This window comes from Muscardinus avellanarius (assembly GCF_963383645.1).
Source record: "Muscardinus avellanarius genome assembly, chromosome: 1".
Lineage (NCBI taxonomy): Eukaryota > Metazoa > Chordata > Mammalia > Rodentia > Gliridae > Muscardinus > Muscardinus avellanarius.
In genome coordinates, this window is record NC_137786.1 from 219935061 (window position 1) to 219952975 (window position 17915).

A 17915-nucleotide genomic window follows, 5' to 3' on the forward strand; every position below is an offset into this window, starting at 1 on the left:
CCCTCCCTCCCTCCCTCCCTTCCTTCCTTCCTTCCTTCCTTCCTTTCTTTCATTTATGTGTGGTATTGGGGATGGAGCCCAGGGGCCTTCTACCTCCAGGCTACACTCCCAAACCTATTTTTTATATTTTATTTGGAAAGAGGGTCTCACTAAGTTGCTCAGAGCCTCACTAAGTAGCTGAGGCTGGCTATGAACCTGTGAGATATCCTCCTGTCTCAGCTTCATAGGTACTGAAATTACAAGTGTGCGCCATCACACCTGGCTTAATTGTAATTTTTAAACCATCTATTGACCTTGTTAGCAGGTGCCTTTTTCAAGGGTCCTGGTTTGGGTGCTGAAATGTCCTTTGTGTCTTTATCTCCTGCAGCTCCTGATGCAGCAGTCCTTCCAGGCACAGGTTTGAATTCCTTCTTATCAGTTGCTAGTCCAGCTTTCTTACCATGTACCAATTCTACTTTTTCTGAACATTCTTTGATCTGAAAAATGAAAATAAGATTTACATCAGTAAGCCCACAATGAAACGCAACTACATTGTTAATCATTTCTAAGCCACAACTATACGAGAATTCAGAGAAAAGTTTCTTTTATAAAAAAGATAAATCATTCAAATTTTCTTGGCAGTAGGTATATTTTAACATTTCACTTTTTTTTTCTCCAGTACTGGGGATGGAACCCAGGGGCATTCTACCTCCAAGCTACACCCCCAGCCCTATTTTTTATCTTTATTTTGAAACAGGGCTCACGGAGTTGCAAAGGGACTCACTAAGTAGGTGAGGCTGTTGCAAACTCGGATCCTCCTGCCTCAGCCTCCCAAATACTGGGATTACAAGCATGCACCACCAAACCCAGCTCTAACATTTCACTTCTTCACAAATTACAAGTGTGTGTGTGTGTGTGTGTGTGTGTGTGTGTGTGTGTGTGTGTGTGTGTGTTCCTGGGGATTAAACCCAGAAGCATTCTACCATTGAGCTATGCACCTAATTCCATTTTACTTTATTTTTTGTGGTACTAGGGATAGAACCCAAGGGCATCCTACCTCTGAGCTACACCCCCAGCCCTATTTTTTATTTATTTTGAAACAGGGTCTCACTAAGTTGCGGCAGACCTCACTAAGTAGCTGAGGTTGTCCGCGAACCGCAATCCTCAGTTATTAGCCTCCCAGATGCTGGGATTACAAGTGTGTGCCACCATGCCCAGCCTAACTCTATTTTATTTTGAAAGAGGGACTCACTACGTTGTGGAGGGCCTCATGAAGTTGATGAGGCTGGCTGTGAATCTGTGATTCTCTTGTTTCAGTCTCCCAAGTACTGGGATTACAAGTTAGCACCACAGTCCCTAGCCACAAAATAGGATTCTAAATCATTTGCAAGGCATGGTAGTGAATGCTTGTAATCCTAGTACTTGGGAGGCAGGGACAGGAGGATTGCAGGTTGGAAGCCAGCTTCAGCAATTTAATGAGCCTCTCAGCAAATCAGACCTTGTTTTCAAATAAAAAATACAACAGTCTAGGGGTGTGGCCTGGAGGTAGAAGGCCCCTGAGTTCCATCCCCAGTAACACACACACATACACCAAAAAAAAAAAAAAAAAAAAAAAACCCAAAAAACCAAACAAGAAAGCAAAAATAGAAAAAACAAACATATATAATACACTTACGATAGCCACATTTTGATGGAAGATATTCACATTTAGAAAGGTAATTTTTCAGATTATTGGAAACCAATTTATCTCACAATGTTGTTTTCACCTTCTCTACAGATTGGTCAATCAGCCAGTTTTGGTGGTACTGGGGATTGAACTGAAGGGCATTCTATCTCCAAGCTACACCCCCAGACCTATTTTATTTTTATTTTTAGACAGGGTCTCACTAAGTTGCAGAGGGCCTCACTTGTTGCTGAGGCTGGCCTCGAGCCTGAGATCCTCCTGTCTTAGCCTCTCAAGTACTGAGATTACAAGAATGTGTCATCACGCCTGGAAGTCATGCAGCTGTTTGGTTATAATTTAAAAGAAATTTCTATTAATATCACCACTGTAGCCTATGATACAATTTAAATCTTCAGAAGTTATGTTTTCAAACTCTAGTATGAATTACCAGTGAAGAATGAAATAAGTTTCATGACTTAATAATCAATACTTTTTTCTTTTTTGCTCTGGTACCGGGGATTGAACCCATGGTTGTTCTACCTCTGGGCTATACCCCCAAATCTATTTTCTTATTTTGAAACAGGATCTCAACTAAATTGCAGAGGGCCTAGGATTACAGACATGTACCATACAATGCCTGGCTCAACATGTTCTTCTTAGTAAATATAACAGACAAAATTGAAAACAAAAAATACTAGAAAGCATTCTCTAAAACTTATTTTAATTGTGCACATGTGTGTTCAATGTAGAACTTCCTTCTTATTGTGAGTGGCAGTAAAAATAGAGAAATCCTGATCAAAAGGATACTAATTAATAAGAGACAAAGTCATGATAAAAGAGACAGGATTCAACTTCATTATAATTCAATAATAATTTACCTTATCAAGCTTGAGTTTGTCTACATCAGCTAAGAATGGGTTTACTGCTTTCTCACCAACCACCTTCAAAGCAGTACCCAATGCTTCAAATGCAGCATCTCTGACTTCAGGAGCAGAATCGTTGATATGCTATACTCAGGAAGCAAGCAAAATAATCTTCAATACAAAGTACTTTAGGCATTATTAATTTCAATTCAGATTGATAGCTTTGCTTTGTCAGTTAACAATTACTCTTTCAGAAATCCCTCTGGGTTAAGGCAACCTTTGGTTATCTGTTCAGCAAGTCCTTAATTTTTCCTTTACCCTCTAAAATACCTTACTCTCAAAGATCTTCAAATACTCCAGATTTGATCCCTATTCTTGGCAAGATCCAGCTAACACCAGCACACAGCTGAATGTTGAAACAAAATGTGCTAGTGAAATAATATATGGTATCCTTAAAAAATCGGAAAAGTCACAAGAATTTGAATTCAGTTGCCAGAATTAGAGGTCTGTTTCTTAAAAGATCATCATCTACAGTATGAAAATCAAGTAGTCACTGTACATAATTAGTAGAAAAAAAATCTTGCCTGGGTATAAAATATTTCCCCAATGACAAAGACAGTCCATACCTTAAGTAGAGCAGCACAAAAAGGCTTCAGCAAGCTCTTTGGCAGGGTAGAGGCAGTGCAGTGACGGAAGCTTCTTGCAATAAAGAGAGATGTCTGCTGCTTAATGGTTGGATTTTTATTATCCATTACTGCTAAAACATCCTCACTGATGTTCTGTAGTGTAGTCTAGAAAGAATAGAGGTCAACGAGATCCCTCAATTATAAAGAATGGACATCATGTCGACAAAATTTGCTTTAGATAAAACCACAAATTCATGCTGTCAACTCACAGTAAGGAAGATGGCATCAATTGCTTCTTGTAGGGCTTGTACTACTTGAGGCTTCTTTTCTTTGAATTTCTCCAATATGGTTGGCACAACCTGTAAAAGTGAACAGCGATAATACTATTTGGCAACAAAAAGAAATGAAGTAATAATACCTGCTATTGCTTGGCTGAACCAAAAATTTCAAAATTATGCTAAATGAAAGCAGCCAGTAACAAATGACCACATATTACATGATTTGAATTTACATGAAATGTTAAATTTATAGAGGCAGAGAGTAGATTAGTGGTAGCCAGGGTCTAGAAGGAGAAAAGAACAAGGAGTAACTGCTAATAGGAATGGGTTTTATTTTTAGTGTGCTATAAAAGTTCTGGAATGGTTAGATGGTATGGTGATTGTTATACAACTTTGTGATTATACTAAACCCATTGAATTATATATTTTCTTTTCTTTTCCTTTTATTTTGCAGTATTGGGGATGGAACCCAGGGGCATTCTACCTCCGAGCTACACCTCCAGCCCTATTTTTTAATTCTTTATTTTGAAACAGGATCTCACTGAGTTGCAAAGGGCCTAAGTAGCCAAGGCTATCTGTGAACCGGGATCCTCCTGTCTCAACCTCTCAAATGCTGGGATTACAAGTGTGCGCCACTACACCCAGCTTTTTTTTTTTTTTTTTTTTTTTTTTGGCAGTACTGGGAATGGAACCCAGGGGCACTGTATCTCTGAGCTAAACCCCAGACCTATTTTTTTAGGGTTTTCATTTATTTATTTATTTATTTATCTGATACTGGGGTTCCTGGAAGCCCTTCTACCTCCAGGCTACACTCCCAGACCTATTTTTTATATTTTTATTTGGAAACAGGGTCTCTTAAGCCAGCGACAGCTGGCTTCGAACCTGCTCCGATACTTCTGTCTCCGCCTCCAAAGCGCGGGAATTACAAGCGTGCGCCACCACGCCTGGCTGGGTTTTTAATTTTTAAAACAAGGTCTCACTGAGTTGCAAAGGGCCTCGCTAAGTAGCTGAGGCTGGCTGTGAACCTGAGATCCTTTAGTCTCAGCCTCCTGAATGCTGTGATTACAAGTATGTGCCACTACACCTGGCTTATTGGGGGTGGAACCCAGGCTCCAGGCTATACTCTCAGACCTTTTTTCAAAAGTTTTTTTTATTTGGAAACAGGGTTTCACTAAGTTGCCGAGAGTTTCACTAAGTTGCTGAGAGCTTCACTAAGTAGTCGAGGCTAGCTTCGAACCTGTGCGATCCTCCTGTCTCAGCTTCCTAAGTGCGAGGATTCCAAGCGTGCGCCACCATGCCCGGCTAGAGCTCATTTTAATTTTGTTGTTGGTGGTGGTGGTATTGGGGTTCCTGGAAACTCTTCTACCTCTGGGCTACACTCCCAGACCTATTTTTACACTTTTTTATTTGGAAACGGGGTCTCTTAAGCCAGCGCGGCTGGCTTTGAGCCTATGAGCTCCTCCTGTATCTGCCTCCCAAGCTTGGGGATTACAAGCGTGTGCCACCATGCCCAGCTGGAGCTCATTTTAAAAAAGGATCTCAGCTAGGAGAATTCAGGGTAGGGAAATAGGTATAGTACATATTCCTCTTATTATTTGCAGTACTGAGGACTGAACTCAGGGGATGCCCTGCCACTGAGCCATATCCATAGCCTATTTTTTGGGGATGGAGATTGAACTCAGGGACATTCTACCTCTGAGTTATGCTGCCAGACCTTTTTATTTTTTTATTTTGGAATAGGCTCTTGCTAAATTGTTGACGCTGGCCTCAAATCTGCAATCCTCCTGTCTTGGCGTCCCAACTACAGAGCATTAAGTTGTGCTCAAAAAATTTTTTTAAAAGCATCAAAAGGTTTAGCGTGGAGTGTTGCATGACTGTAATCTCAGTACCTGGGAGGCTGAGACAGGAGAAATGCAGGGTGAGACCTGGGTGCTGTAATTTAGCAAGAAAATGTTTCAAAATTAAAAACAGCCAGGTGTGGGGTGCACGCTTGTAATTCCAGTACTTGGGAGGCTGAGACAAGAGGATCCGGGTTTGCGACCAGCCTCAGATACTTAGCAAGGCCCTCGGCAGCTTAGTGTGACCTTGTTTCAAAATAAAGAATAAAATCAGGCTGGGGAGGTACTCAGAGGTGATAAGCCCCGGGGTTCAATCTTCAGTTCCGAAAAAAAAAAAAAATAAAATAAATAATAAAAGCCTGGGGATGCAGCTCAGAGGCACAACATCCCTTGCTTCAATTGCCAGTCCCACCAAAAAACAAACAAAAAACCAAGTTGCATGTAGTAGTGCCTGTAATCCTAGTACTTGGGAAGCTAAGACAGGAGGATTACAGATTGGTAGCCAGCCTCAACAATTTAGTGAGGCCCTCTGCAACTTAGTGAGAACCTGTATTAAAATAAAAAATAAAATGGGGCTGGAGGCTGGGCGTGGAGGTGCACGCTTGTAATCCCAGCATTCAGGAGGCTGAGACAGGAGGATCATGGTTCGCAGACAGCCTCAGCTACTTAGTGAGGACCTTTGCAACTCAGTGTGACCCTGTTTCAAAATAAAGAATAAAAAAATAGTAGCTTGGAGGTAGAAGGCCTCTGGATTCCATTCCAAGTACCTCAAAAACAAAACAAAACAATAGGGCTGGTGGTGTAGTTCAGAGGTAGAATGTCCTTGGGTTCAATCCCTACTACCACACCTCACCCCCAGATACTCTTTTCTACCTTAAGAAGCTATTCTTAAGACAAAAGTATAAAATATTCTAGTAAAAAATAAGAAACTAAATAGGCGTGGTAAAGTAGGCTTGTAATCCCTGCATTTGGGAGGCTAAGACAAGAGAATCCCAGTTGGAGGACAGCCTCAGATACTTAGTGAGGCCCTTTGCAACTCAGTGAGAACCTGTTTCAAAAAAAGAATAAAAAAATAGGACTGAGGGTGTAACTCGGAGGTAGAATGCCTCTGGGTTCCATCCCTAATACCACAAAGAAAACAAAACAAAACAAAAAAAAGAAACTGAGCAGATGCTAGTTAATATATTGATATCTTTATATAAATACTTGCTGCTATAAAAGCAAATTGTAATTTATTTAAATTATCATTTACATGTCTAAGTGCTTTATGGATGTGTGTGTATATGTATTAGTTACTGGGAACTGAACCAAGGTGTTCCACCTCTGAGCTATACCCCAATGCTTAACCTATTTTTTTTAGTTTGACACAGGATTTCACTAAATTATGAAGGGTATTGCTAAACTTTGTTTTCTGAGTCTCACTAGGTTGAGTCTCACTACTTGCTGAGGCTATCCTTGAAACTGCAATCCTCTTAGCCTCCTAAGTACTGAGATTACAAGTGTGCACCACCACACCCAGCTAAAAATTTATTTTTATTTTTTTATTTTTATTGCTCTGATAAGTCAGTCATGATTCATTTTATTTGGTAGTGTTTTCTTTTGTTAAGTTTCTGAAATTATTTTTATTATTTATTTTTCTGCGAGTCTGGGGATGGAACTCAGAGGCATTTGACCTCCAAGCTACACCCCCTGCCCAATTTTTTATTCTTTATTTTGAAAAAGGGTATCATTGACTTGCAGAGGGCCTCACTAAGTAGCTAAGGATTTCCGCAAACCGTGATCCTCCGGTCTCAGCCTCCAAAATGCTGGGATTACAAGCATGCGCCACTACGCCCAGCTATTGAAATTATTATTATTATTATTTTTTACCATAACTCAAGTGAGACTAGATAATAACTCTATAATATAAAAACTCAGATATGCCAGGCATAGTGGTGCACACTTGTAATCCCAGCATTTGGAAGCTGAGACCAGAGGACTGCGGTTTGCGGACAGCCTCAGCTATGCCTTCCAGGGACTCAGAATGGAGCTCAAAACCAGAAAAGAAATATGCCAGCCTCACGGCCAAGGGCATGGCAGCAGCACCATATTGCCAGCAGCGGCTTCGAGTTCACCAGGCCGCGACAGCTCCAGATTATGGCCCCCTACAGGAGAAATCCCAGCACTGCATGCCCAGGTATTTTCGCAGCTTTGATAATCTCCCTGGGTCTGAAATTTTACAGACCAACTCAGTGAAGGAGTAGCTGTGGTAGAGATACCATACCCTAGTTGCAGCTCCCTGTGGGAAAATGCCCAGCCCGGCACCCCCACGGTCTTGTGCGAGCTCAATTAATTCCCTGGATCTGAGACTTTACGATATAACCCAATAAAGGAGTACTGGCGGCTGAGATTACCACAAACTCCAGACTCACAGCACCCTACGTAAAGTCGTGGTGACCCGGGAAAGAACCCCGAGAAGGCACAAACTTCTGAAATCATGGGAAAGAGGAACAACAAAAGAGCAATGAATGCCCACAACCCCATAATATCAGAACCTGTTAACACAGAAATTCAGAGATCTTCAGAAGATCAAATCAGAAATATACCTGTAGAAATAATACAGGACTTTTGAAAAGAATTTAGAGAGAGTATAAAAGAAATAAAGGATGCAATCATTGAAGTAAAGACATCAATTAAAACCATAAACAATTGGTGCCAGGCGTGGTGGCGCATGCTTGTAATCCCCTTGCTTGGGAGGCGGAGACAGGAGGATTGAGCAGGTTCAAAACTAGCCCCGCTGGCTTAAGAGACCATTTCCAAATAAAAATATTTAAAAAACAGGTTTGGGAGTGTAGCCCGGTGGTAGAAGGGCTTCCAGAAACCCAAGTGCCACCAAAAACAAAATAAAACAAAAAAACTATAAACAATCGATTAGACCACATGGAGAATAGAATCTCGCTCCTAGAAGATGATCACTCCAAAAACAAATGCATAATTTATAATTTAGAAAAAAAAATCAGACAGCAGGAATCTGACATTGAAGAAATATGGGCCCATTTTAAGAGAGCTAACCTAAGAATAATCAGAATAGAGGAGGGAAAAGAAGGTGAAACCAAAGGAATTAATAATCTCTTAAAAGAAATAATAGCAGAAAACTTTCCAAACATAGAGCAAGAGGTCGATACACGGGTCCAGGAAACTTAAAGAATTCCCTTTAAACAGGATCAGAGAAAAGGTTCCCCATGCCACATAATTGTCAAAATGACCAATGTGGAAGCCAAGCAGAGAATCTTAAATGCAACAAAAACAAAGGGCTAAGTGACATTCAGAGGCAAACCAATTAGAATCACCCCAGACTTCCCAAACCATGTCATGAGAGCCAGAAGGGCTTGGAGTAACATATTCCAAACTCTGAAAGAAAACAACTTCCAGCCAAAAATTTCCTACCCAGCAAAACTACCTATCAAATTAGATGGGGAAATAAGAAGCTTCCACAACAAACAGAAACTAAAGGAATTTATGTCTTCAAAACCAGCACTAGAGAAAATACTCAAGGAGATTAACTACAAAGAAGAAATAGGTACTACACACCAGAACCAGAGAAATAAGATTTTCCATCCAGCAGACAATTTAGCAAAGAAGAATAAACAGTATATCAAACAGAAATAAAATCTTAACATGTTAGAAATTAAAAGTTCTCTCAATAATAACACTGAATGTAAGTGGCCTCAATTCCCCAATAGAAAGACATAAAGTGGCAAGATGGATTAAAAAACAGAATCAATCCATCTGCTGCTTACAAGAAGCACACTTTATAAGTAAAGTTAGTAACAAATTCAAGGTAAAGACCTGGAGCAAGGTAATTCATGTTAAGTAGCCATCCTAATAATTGTGAAGTAGTATTTGAGTATAGTTTTTATTTGTATTTCCTTAATGATTAGTTATATTATGATAATGATGAGTGATATTCATGTGTTTATTAGTCATATAAAAATCTTTGGAGATTCATTACCTAGTCTTTTACCTATTTCTAAATTGTATTGTTTGCTTTTATTGTTGCTAATTTTTAGGATTTCTTTTTGGAATATTAATATACCTTCAGATATAGCATTTGGAAATATTTTATCCCATTCTTTTAATTCTGTTTGCATTGTCTTTGGTTGTACATTTTTTAAAATTTTTATGAAGTTTGTTTTTATTCTTTTGTTGCCTGTGCCTTTGGAATCATACCTAAGAAATCACTGCCAATTTCAATGTTGTGAAGTTTTATGACCCAGGTTTCCTTCTAAAAGTTTATAGTCTTAAGATTTACATTTAGGTTTTTTATCTATTTTGAATTAATATTTGTATATGGTGTTAGGTAAGGGTCCAATTTTATGCATTTTCATGTAATTGTTATTTTTCAACAATTGTCGGGAATCCAACCCAACAGCTGACGGGGCTTGGGAGATGATGAGTACCGACGACTCGAACACAAACCCACGAGCCGGGAGTCAAGTCAAGCAAGATCTCACCTATTTCTCTCCAAGCACTCATATTATATAGCACCAAACCACGAGGGGAATTCCCATGAGAAATAGCCTAGCCTATACCGGATAAAGATCACTAGCACATAGTTTACAGCCAATCCCAGGCCAGTACATGAGCCATTCATGTGTGTGGAAAGCTCCTTTAAAGGTAGAAAGGGAAAAACCGCTCAGTCTCCCCACCCATAATGAATGGGGAAACCACGCCTTCCTAGCTTCCTCCACACGCCATCTTTGCCCCTTTTTTGCTGAATCACTTTACTTAAAGTTTTGCCTTAGGCCGTAGGCCGCTCAGGCCAAATCTCCTTAGGCGCTATATAGACACACCCCATCAAACAATATTTAGAGAAAAGATTATTATTTCCTTCATCAAATGTTCTTGGAAACCTTGTCAAAAATAACTTGACCATATATGGAAGAATTTATTTCTAGGCTTTTTATTTTACTCCACTGGTTTATATATCTGCCTTTATAGCAGTACTACACTGTTCTGATTATTCTTGCTTTATAAGGTTTGAAATTAGAAATTGTACATCTTCTAGCTGTGTTCTTTTCGAGATTGTTTTGGGTGTTTAAGAGTTCATATTTCATGTTAGGATAGATTTTTTCTGAAAATAAATAAGTAAATGTATGCAGACACCAGCTCTCTCGGCATCTGCATGAAAACCACTCATGCAGCCAATAGGCAAGATCTCAACGCGAGAAATAAGCCCTGAGAGAAGGTGTGGTCTCTGGCCAAAGTACTTCCCATTTTTAGATATTCTTTCCTAACTATTATTCTTTTGGTAATGATTCTTTTAACTCTCTACACGAATTGCTCCGGTGGTGTAAGATCAGGACTGTGAGAGAAACTGAGTCCATTAAAAACAAACTTTCTGGTAATTTGTCTAAGCCTCTAAACGTCCTCGGCTTTGTTCAAATGGTAATAAAATCTAGTTAAAATTTAGATGCAGTGGCAGCATTCCAGTCAGTAATTACAAACGCAGATCTCCCCTCTATCTCTGACCTTCAACCTAATCACTAACTTACAACAAAAGGCCCTAGAAGGGGGAGGCGACCCGATGCCTCTATTTACCCCTCTTTTTGTGATCCTGCCCAGATACGGGAAGACAAATGTTGGGTGTGACATCAAAGCAACCTAGTTTATGAGCAACTAATACTGCCCAATACAATGGAGCTGAAGGCTAGGAAGATTCTTGACCTTTACACCCAGCATGAGCCTGCCCGAGACAGGGAGGCACCATGTGGCTAAGAAATGAATATGTCTGAACAAAGGAAAGAATAATAAATGTGTAAAAGAAAGGAAATATGGTGAGAATAAGAAAGGATTCTTGTATGAAGAAGAGCTTATCATAAGATTGTCCCAAATGGGAAAGAAAAGAATTAGAAAGATTAAAAGCAGGTTGCAGAAGGACTGTGGTGTGGAAATCGATTATTAAAAAAGGAATAGGTTTCTAATAAGCCTATCGTTTGAGGAAAAGTGTTCTGCAGCTAAGGAAGTATCTGACAACTAAATCTAAAAACTTCATGGTATTTTTTGGTGTTTATCTGCCAAACTGTGTTGTGAGTTTAAGCTTTCAGATTTTAGAAGGCAAGGTGGGCAACACCTGGATCACCACATCCCCCCATGCCTGCCATATGGACTGACCCCTAAAGATGGAAAGTTCCAAAAAAGTTAAAGAAGATTCCCTGAGAGGCCTCCAAGCCCTGGGTGTGCCCGTTTCTTCTGGAAGTTGCCCTTTGGAACTGCCTGTCTGCAAGAGCAGGAGAAGATCCGAGCTAATCTCTTGAATGCCGGATTCGTTTTTTTTTTACCTTTGTTTACATGTTATTCACTACTGTTTTACAATGATTGCACTCCCCTCTTTTCTCTTATTATTAACCTCACTGGTGAAGGGTATATATTTTTCTGGGTTCTTGTAATAAAGTGTCATTAGCTCAAGAAGCTCTTGTCCATGTCAGATTCTTTCCAGAAGCGCCGTAAATAGGAACTTAAAGAAATTTATTTCCTAGAAGGGAAAGAATCGCTGCAGATAAGTGGCTGCAGTACGGCACCCTATCCTCCCCCATCTTTTCTGAGATTTTCGATCGTGAGTGGGATCACCCCAATCTCGACTGAGCCGGTTTGCGGCAAATGTATAAAAAATAAAATAAAGCAAAATAAAGAATGAAAAATAGGGCTAGGTGTATAGCTCAGAAGTATAATGCCCCTGAGTTCCATCCCCGGTACCAAAAAAACCCTCAAATAAAATTAATTAAAAAAAAAAATAAAAAGGAATGTTACTTACATGTCCAGCATATTGTCCAAATTTCTTCCTTAGCCCAACAGCCAGGCCAGTAAGACATTTTGCTGCCAAAGCTACCAACATGACATTGGTGTCCTTTCCAACAACCTACAAAGGGGGGAACAAAAAGAAAAAGAAAACTGTCACAGTCCAGTAGAAAAGTATTAAAATGTATTTTCAAAATAACTCTGAAAGCTATTATACTAAGGGATGATCAATTTTATTTCCTACAAAAGTGAAAAATCTTTATTTCTCATTGATAATAGTGAATTTAGCAGCCTTTTTAAGTTCTACCAATAAAACACACAAAACCACAACTTCAAATTGTCAGCTCTTTAAGTAGTGGCATCTTGACTGTCAGCATTGCACAACTAGCAGGAGGTGATAATGGCAGAGAAGCTGGAGGTCTACTGACTTTACTTTGGGATGGGGGAAAAATAGTATATGTCTTAAAGACATTACAGGGCAGCAGGTCTCTGTTATACCCAAACAGCACTAATAAAAATTGCTGCAGGAAGTCAATGAGGACTGTAAATTGCAAATGTCACTGTAACCATTCCTTTGGGAGAACTCCTGGCCTAGCAGCTGCCATTCTGGTCATATAATGATCATCAAACATGTATTTCGAGTGACTTAGCAGATTCTCACGCAGCATTGTTTATACTATACTATCACCCTCCTATGCCCCAAAGCCTAGCACTTACCTAAATTCATGGCTGCAATCTGTGTCAATTAAACAAGACAGTAGTAGCTATATAACTGGTTATTTCCTGGTAAGATTTTACTGTGGTATAATGTCCAAGTCAGTTGGTGTTAAGCCACTCCACTTATAAATGCTCCTAAACGCTTCTATTCTACTTGTATTACACAACCCCTAATATGTAGCACGTAAGAAGTTCTAGTCCAGCCGGGCGTGGTGGCGCACACTTGTAATCCCCACACTTGGGAGGCTGAGACAGGAGAATCGCACAGGTTCGAAGCCAGCCTCAGCTACTTAATGAGGCTCTCAGCAACTTAGCGAGACCCTGTTTCTAAATAAAGTATAAAATAGGTCTGGGAGTGTAGCCCAGAGGTAGAAAGCCTCTGGGTTCCACCCCCAGTACCACCAAAAAGAAAGAAAAAAAGAAAAAAAAAGAATTCTAAAGAAGTTCTAGTTGTCACTTATATGTACTACTTACATACTGTAAAGTAAGAATTAAGGGACAAATATTAAAAAACAAATGAGAAAGACAAGCATGATGGTGCCTGCTTATAACCCTGGTACTTGGGAAGGTGAGACAGGAAGGTCCCAAGTCTGAGAGACCAGTCTCAGTCTCAGCAAGACCTTATTCCAAATAAAAAGTAAAATAGGGCTGGAGGCGTAGCTCAGAGGTAGAGTACCCCTAGGTTCAATACCTAGCAAAATAAAATAAAATAAAAGGGAGAGAGAGAGAAATTAGAAAGGCAGGTAGGGTGGTGCACACCAGTAATTCCCGTACTTGAGTGGCTAAGACAAGAGGATTGCAGGTTTGAGGTCAGCCTCAGCAATTTAGGGAGACTCTATTTCAAAATAAAAAAGGACTGAGGAGCCAGGTGTGGTGGCGCACACTTGTAATCCCAGTACTTGGGAGGCTGAGACAAGAGGATCGGAGGTTTGCAGCCAGCCTCAGCTACTTAGTGAGACCTTGTTTCAAAAAGGACTGGAGGTATGTAGCTCAAAGGTAAAAAGTCCCTGGGTTCAAACTCTAGTACAAAAACAAAAAACAAATTAGGCACCATTTTCTTGATGCTTTTAAATTTAATTCTCACCCAAACCACATGATTAGGTACTATTATTATCTGAAGTTTAAAAATCAAAGATATTAACTTGCTCAACGTCACATTACTAGCAAATGGTAGTGCTGATTTCTATGTCTATTTGACTTGAAAGCCTTTGCTCTCGTTATTAAAGCATGTTCTTTCTATACACACACGTTATGGCATGACCATTTTCCTCATAAAAAGATTAAATTCGGGTCTTAACATTTTGTTAAATTTCTAATTACAAGTTTATGTAGAAAAAAACCTTCCCTTTTAGGTCTGTATTGAACTTGCCACTGACATTTGTAAATATTCTCAGTATTTTTTCTTACCAAAACAACTCAAGACGGGCGTGGTAGCTCACGCTTATAATCCCAGCATTTGGGAGGCTGAGACCGGAGGATTGCGGTTCGTGGACAGCCTCAGCTACTTAGTGAGGCCCTCCGCAACTCAGTGAGACCCGGTTTCAAAATAAAGAATAAAAAATAGGGCAGGGGGTGTAGCTCGGAGGTTAAATGCCCCTGGGTTCCATCTCCAAACCCGCAAAACAAACAAACAAACAAAAAAACCTCAAGATATGACTAGTTGCTGGACTTTGTATTTATCATGTAAATGTACAGTCTAGGCTAGGTGTGGTGGTGCATACCTGTAATACCAGTACTTGGGAGGCTGACACAAGAAAATTGCAGATTCAAGGACAGCCTCAGTAACTTACTGAGAGTCTTATCTCAGCAATCTAGTAAGACCCTGTTACAAAATAAAAAGGGCTAGGGATGTAGCTCAGAGTTAAATGCCCTGGGTTCAACCCTCAGTAGCCCCAAATAAATCAATGTATATTCCAGGAATAGTCATCAAAAAACATGTCAGACCTTACCTAAGAAAAACTAGTTCATAGCTGGGCATAGTGGCGCACACGTCTAATCCCCCTGCTTGGTGAACTAGTATTTCTTTCTTTTTTGTGGGGGGGTACGGGGGTGGAACCCAGAGGCTTTCTACCTCCAGGATATACTCCCAGACCTATTTTAAATTCTATTTGGAAAAAGGGTCTCACTGAGTTGCTGAGAGCCTAAGTAGGTAAGGCTGGCTTCAAACCTGTGCAATCCTCCTATCTCAGCCTCCAAGCGAAACAAAACAAAAAGTGCTAGCCAGGCATGGGGGCCCAGCTACTTAGGAGGCTGAGGCAGTAAGATCACTTGAGCTCATAAATTCAAGACCACCTTCAGAACATAACAAGATGCTGCTTTCAAAATAAGAAAGAAATGAGAGAAAACTTCTATAATTTTTTTCTGCTATAACTTTTCTCATAACCTGGGCCTATAGAGTTAAAATGAAACATTATTTTAGGTAATTATCAATTAGTATTATCTTTAACCAGTAATATAAGCCAGTAGTTAACAGGAGTCAAAACAAAAACGTGCCCTTTTTTTTGTGTGTGTGGTAATGGGGATGGAACCCAGGGGCATTCTACCTTCAAGCTACACCCCCAGCCCTATTTTTAATTCTTTTCTTTATTTTGAAACAGGGTTCCACTGAGTTGCAAAGGGCCTTACTAAGTAGCTGAGGCTGGACATGAACCTTTGATCCTGCAGTCTCAGTCTCCCAAGTACTAGGATTACAAGCCTGTGTGATCATGCCTGGCTAAATCTATGGTTCTTTAAGATGGAAAACTGATGACTGAACAAAAATTTGACAAGACAGATCCTGGTCTCCAAGAACCACTTGAAGGAAAGCAGAGATAGGCCAACTATTAGGAAATACAGTTGACTCTACTTATAGATCCATACTGGTAAACTCACCAACTTGCTAAAATTTATTTATAATCCCCAAATCAATACTTATGGCACTTTTCTGGTCAGTCAGATAAGTGCAAAGCTATGAAGATTTGAGCTGTCTAATATTTACAATGCAGAAGAAGGCAATGTTCTGCCTTGTTTCGTATCTCACACTATAAATGTTTGTTTGTTGGAGGCTGAACCCCCATTCTACTCCTGAGCTACACCTTCAGTCCTTTTCAATTATTTTTTGCACTGGGGCTTTAGTCCAAAGGCATTCTACCTCTGAGCTATGCCCCCCAGTCCCTGTTTTATTTTAATTTTGAAACCGAGTCTCGCTAGGTTGCTGAGTAATGGGGACTAAGCCTGTATCGATTGCTAATAAGAATGGTATTATTTGCTAATAAGAACAAGCTTTCATATTTAGAAAAATAAAATAATTTTCTCTGTCTCAACCTGTAAGCCAAGAGCAGCAGCCAAGGCTGATTTTGGTTAGCTAAAAGTTGCTAATTAGCCCAGCTAAAAACTGAATGTTAAAAAACACAAACACCTGCACTTAGAAAAATAATCATATAGACTCTCAGAACAGTTTAGACTAAGGTTAAAAAATAAAAAGCAACCCGGGCATGGTGGCGCACGCTTGTAATCCCTGTGCTTGGGAGGCAGAGACAGGAGGATGGCACAGGTTAGAAGCCAGCCTCGCTGGCTTAAGATACCCTGTTTCCATATAAAATATAAAATAGGTCTAGGAGTGTAACCCGGAGTCTATGTAGAAGGGTTCCATCCCCAGTACTACCATAAATAAATAAATAAATAAATAAATAAATAAATAAATAAATAAATAAATAAAATAAAAATAGCAAGCTATAGCCTAATAATTGCTAATGACACAAAGTAGTTATAGCCCCTAAGACCTCCATACTTTTAAAAACTATATTCTGGTGTCTTTTGTTTCTTTTTTCTTTCTTTCTTTCTTATTTTTGGGTGGTACTGGGGTTCCTGGAAGCCCTTCTACCTCCGGGCTACACTCCCAGACCTATTTTTTTTTACATTTTTATTTGGAAACAGGGTCTCCTAAGCCAGCGCACGCGGCTGGCTTCGAACCTGCACGATCCTCCTGTCTCTGCCTCCCAAGCGCGGGGATTACAAGCGTGTGCCACCACACCCGGCTTTCGTTTCTTTACTATAAAAGAAGTTTTCAACATAGTAAGTAACTTTTAGCAGATAGAGATAAGGAAAAGCTGAGAACTCCCCAAGGACAGAGGTGGACAATACATGCTTTAAAAATAAAAATAAAACAGGCTTCTACCATGCAGCCCCCTGACCTTGGTAACCAAGGTCATTTGATCAGTGATGTAAGACCTGTCTTTGTGAGGCTGAACAAAAAAGACTAATAGTTTTGTTGTTTGTTTGTTTGTTTTTGTGTGTGTGTGTGGTACTGGGGGAGGAACCTAAGGGCTTTTCTACCTCCGGGCTATACTCCCAGACCAAATTTTTATATTTTATTTGGAAACAGGGTCTCACTAAGTAGCTGAGGCTGGCTTTGAACCTGTGTGATCCTCCTGTCTCAGCCTCATAAGCACTGGGATTATAAGCATGCGACACCATGCCCGGCTAAAAAAGACTAATAGAAAAAGCTAATACAGCAGAGATAACTGGCAGGCCTGCATCTATTTTGGGTGGGATAAAGGGACTACTGGCTAAGCAGGATGGGAGAAATTAATGGGAGATAATAAATTCCTATAAAAATATTTTATGTGATCTAAGACCTCAGTGTCTTTCTTTTTTTAAAAAAATGTTTTGGTGCATTGTAGTCACGCATCTTAATGGGATACAAGATGGTGGAGACATACATGTATACATCACCTAACTTGGCAAGGGCTGAGTGTCTTACTTTCAAGGCACTCTACTGTCTTATCGGATGTAGTGCTTTAATCTACTCCCCCACCTTGTAATAATAAAACTTTGCTTAAGCTTGTAGCAGTGCAGTTCTGGCTAATTTTTCTAAACTAACTAAAAACAAGAACCCAGCTGGGTGTGGTGGCGCATGCTTGTAATCCCTGCATTTGGGAGGCTGAGATAGTAAGATCACGGTTCAAAGACAGTCTCAGCTACTTAGTGAGGCCCTCTGCAACTCAGTGAGACTGTTTCCAAATAAAGAATAAAAACTAGGGCTGGAGGTATTGCTCAGAGGTAGAATGCCCCTTGGTTATACTAAGGACCTCACTATTGCTGAAACTGGCACCTGTGATTCTCTTGTTTTAGCTTCCCAAGTACTAGGATTACTGGAGTATGCCACCACACCTGGCCATTTTATTTTTATTATG

At 40.0% G+C, this 17915-nt stretch overlaps 1 protein-coding gene across 3 annotated transcripts in view; it reads right to left on the reverse strand.

Annotated features, from left to right (window-relative positions):
• The window catches only part of CKAP5 (cytoskeleton associated protein 5), a gene marked incomplete at its 3' end in the record, with an annotated part of 103838 nt that overhangs the window by 72099 nt on the left and 13824 nt on the right, over positions 1-17915 (reverse strand). For all 3 annotated transcript variants that reach the window (XM_080696363.1, XM_080696362.1, XM_080696361.1), the window contains exons 8-12: positions 12041-12145; positions 3401-3490; positions 3132-3296; positions 2521-2649; positions 294-476 (exon numbers count right to left, since the gene is read on the reverse strand). In XM_080696363.1, coding sequence (XP_080552489.1) covers positions 294-476; positions 2521-2649; positions 3132-3296; positions 3401-3490; positions 12041-12145 — 672 coding nt within the window. The remainder of the gene's footprint in view (positions 1-293; positions 477-2520; positions 2650-3131; positions 3297-3400; positions 3491-12040; positions 12146-17915) is intronic.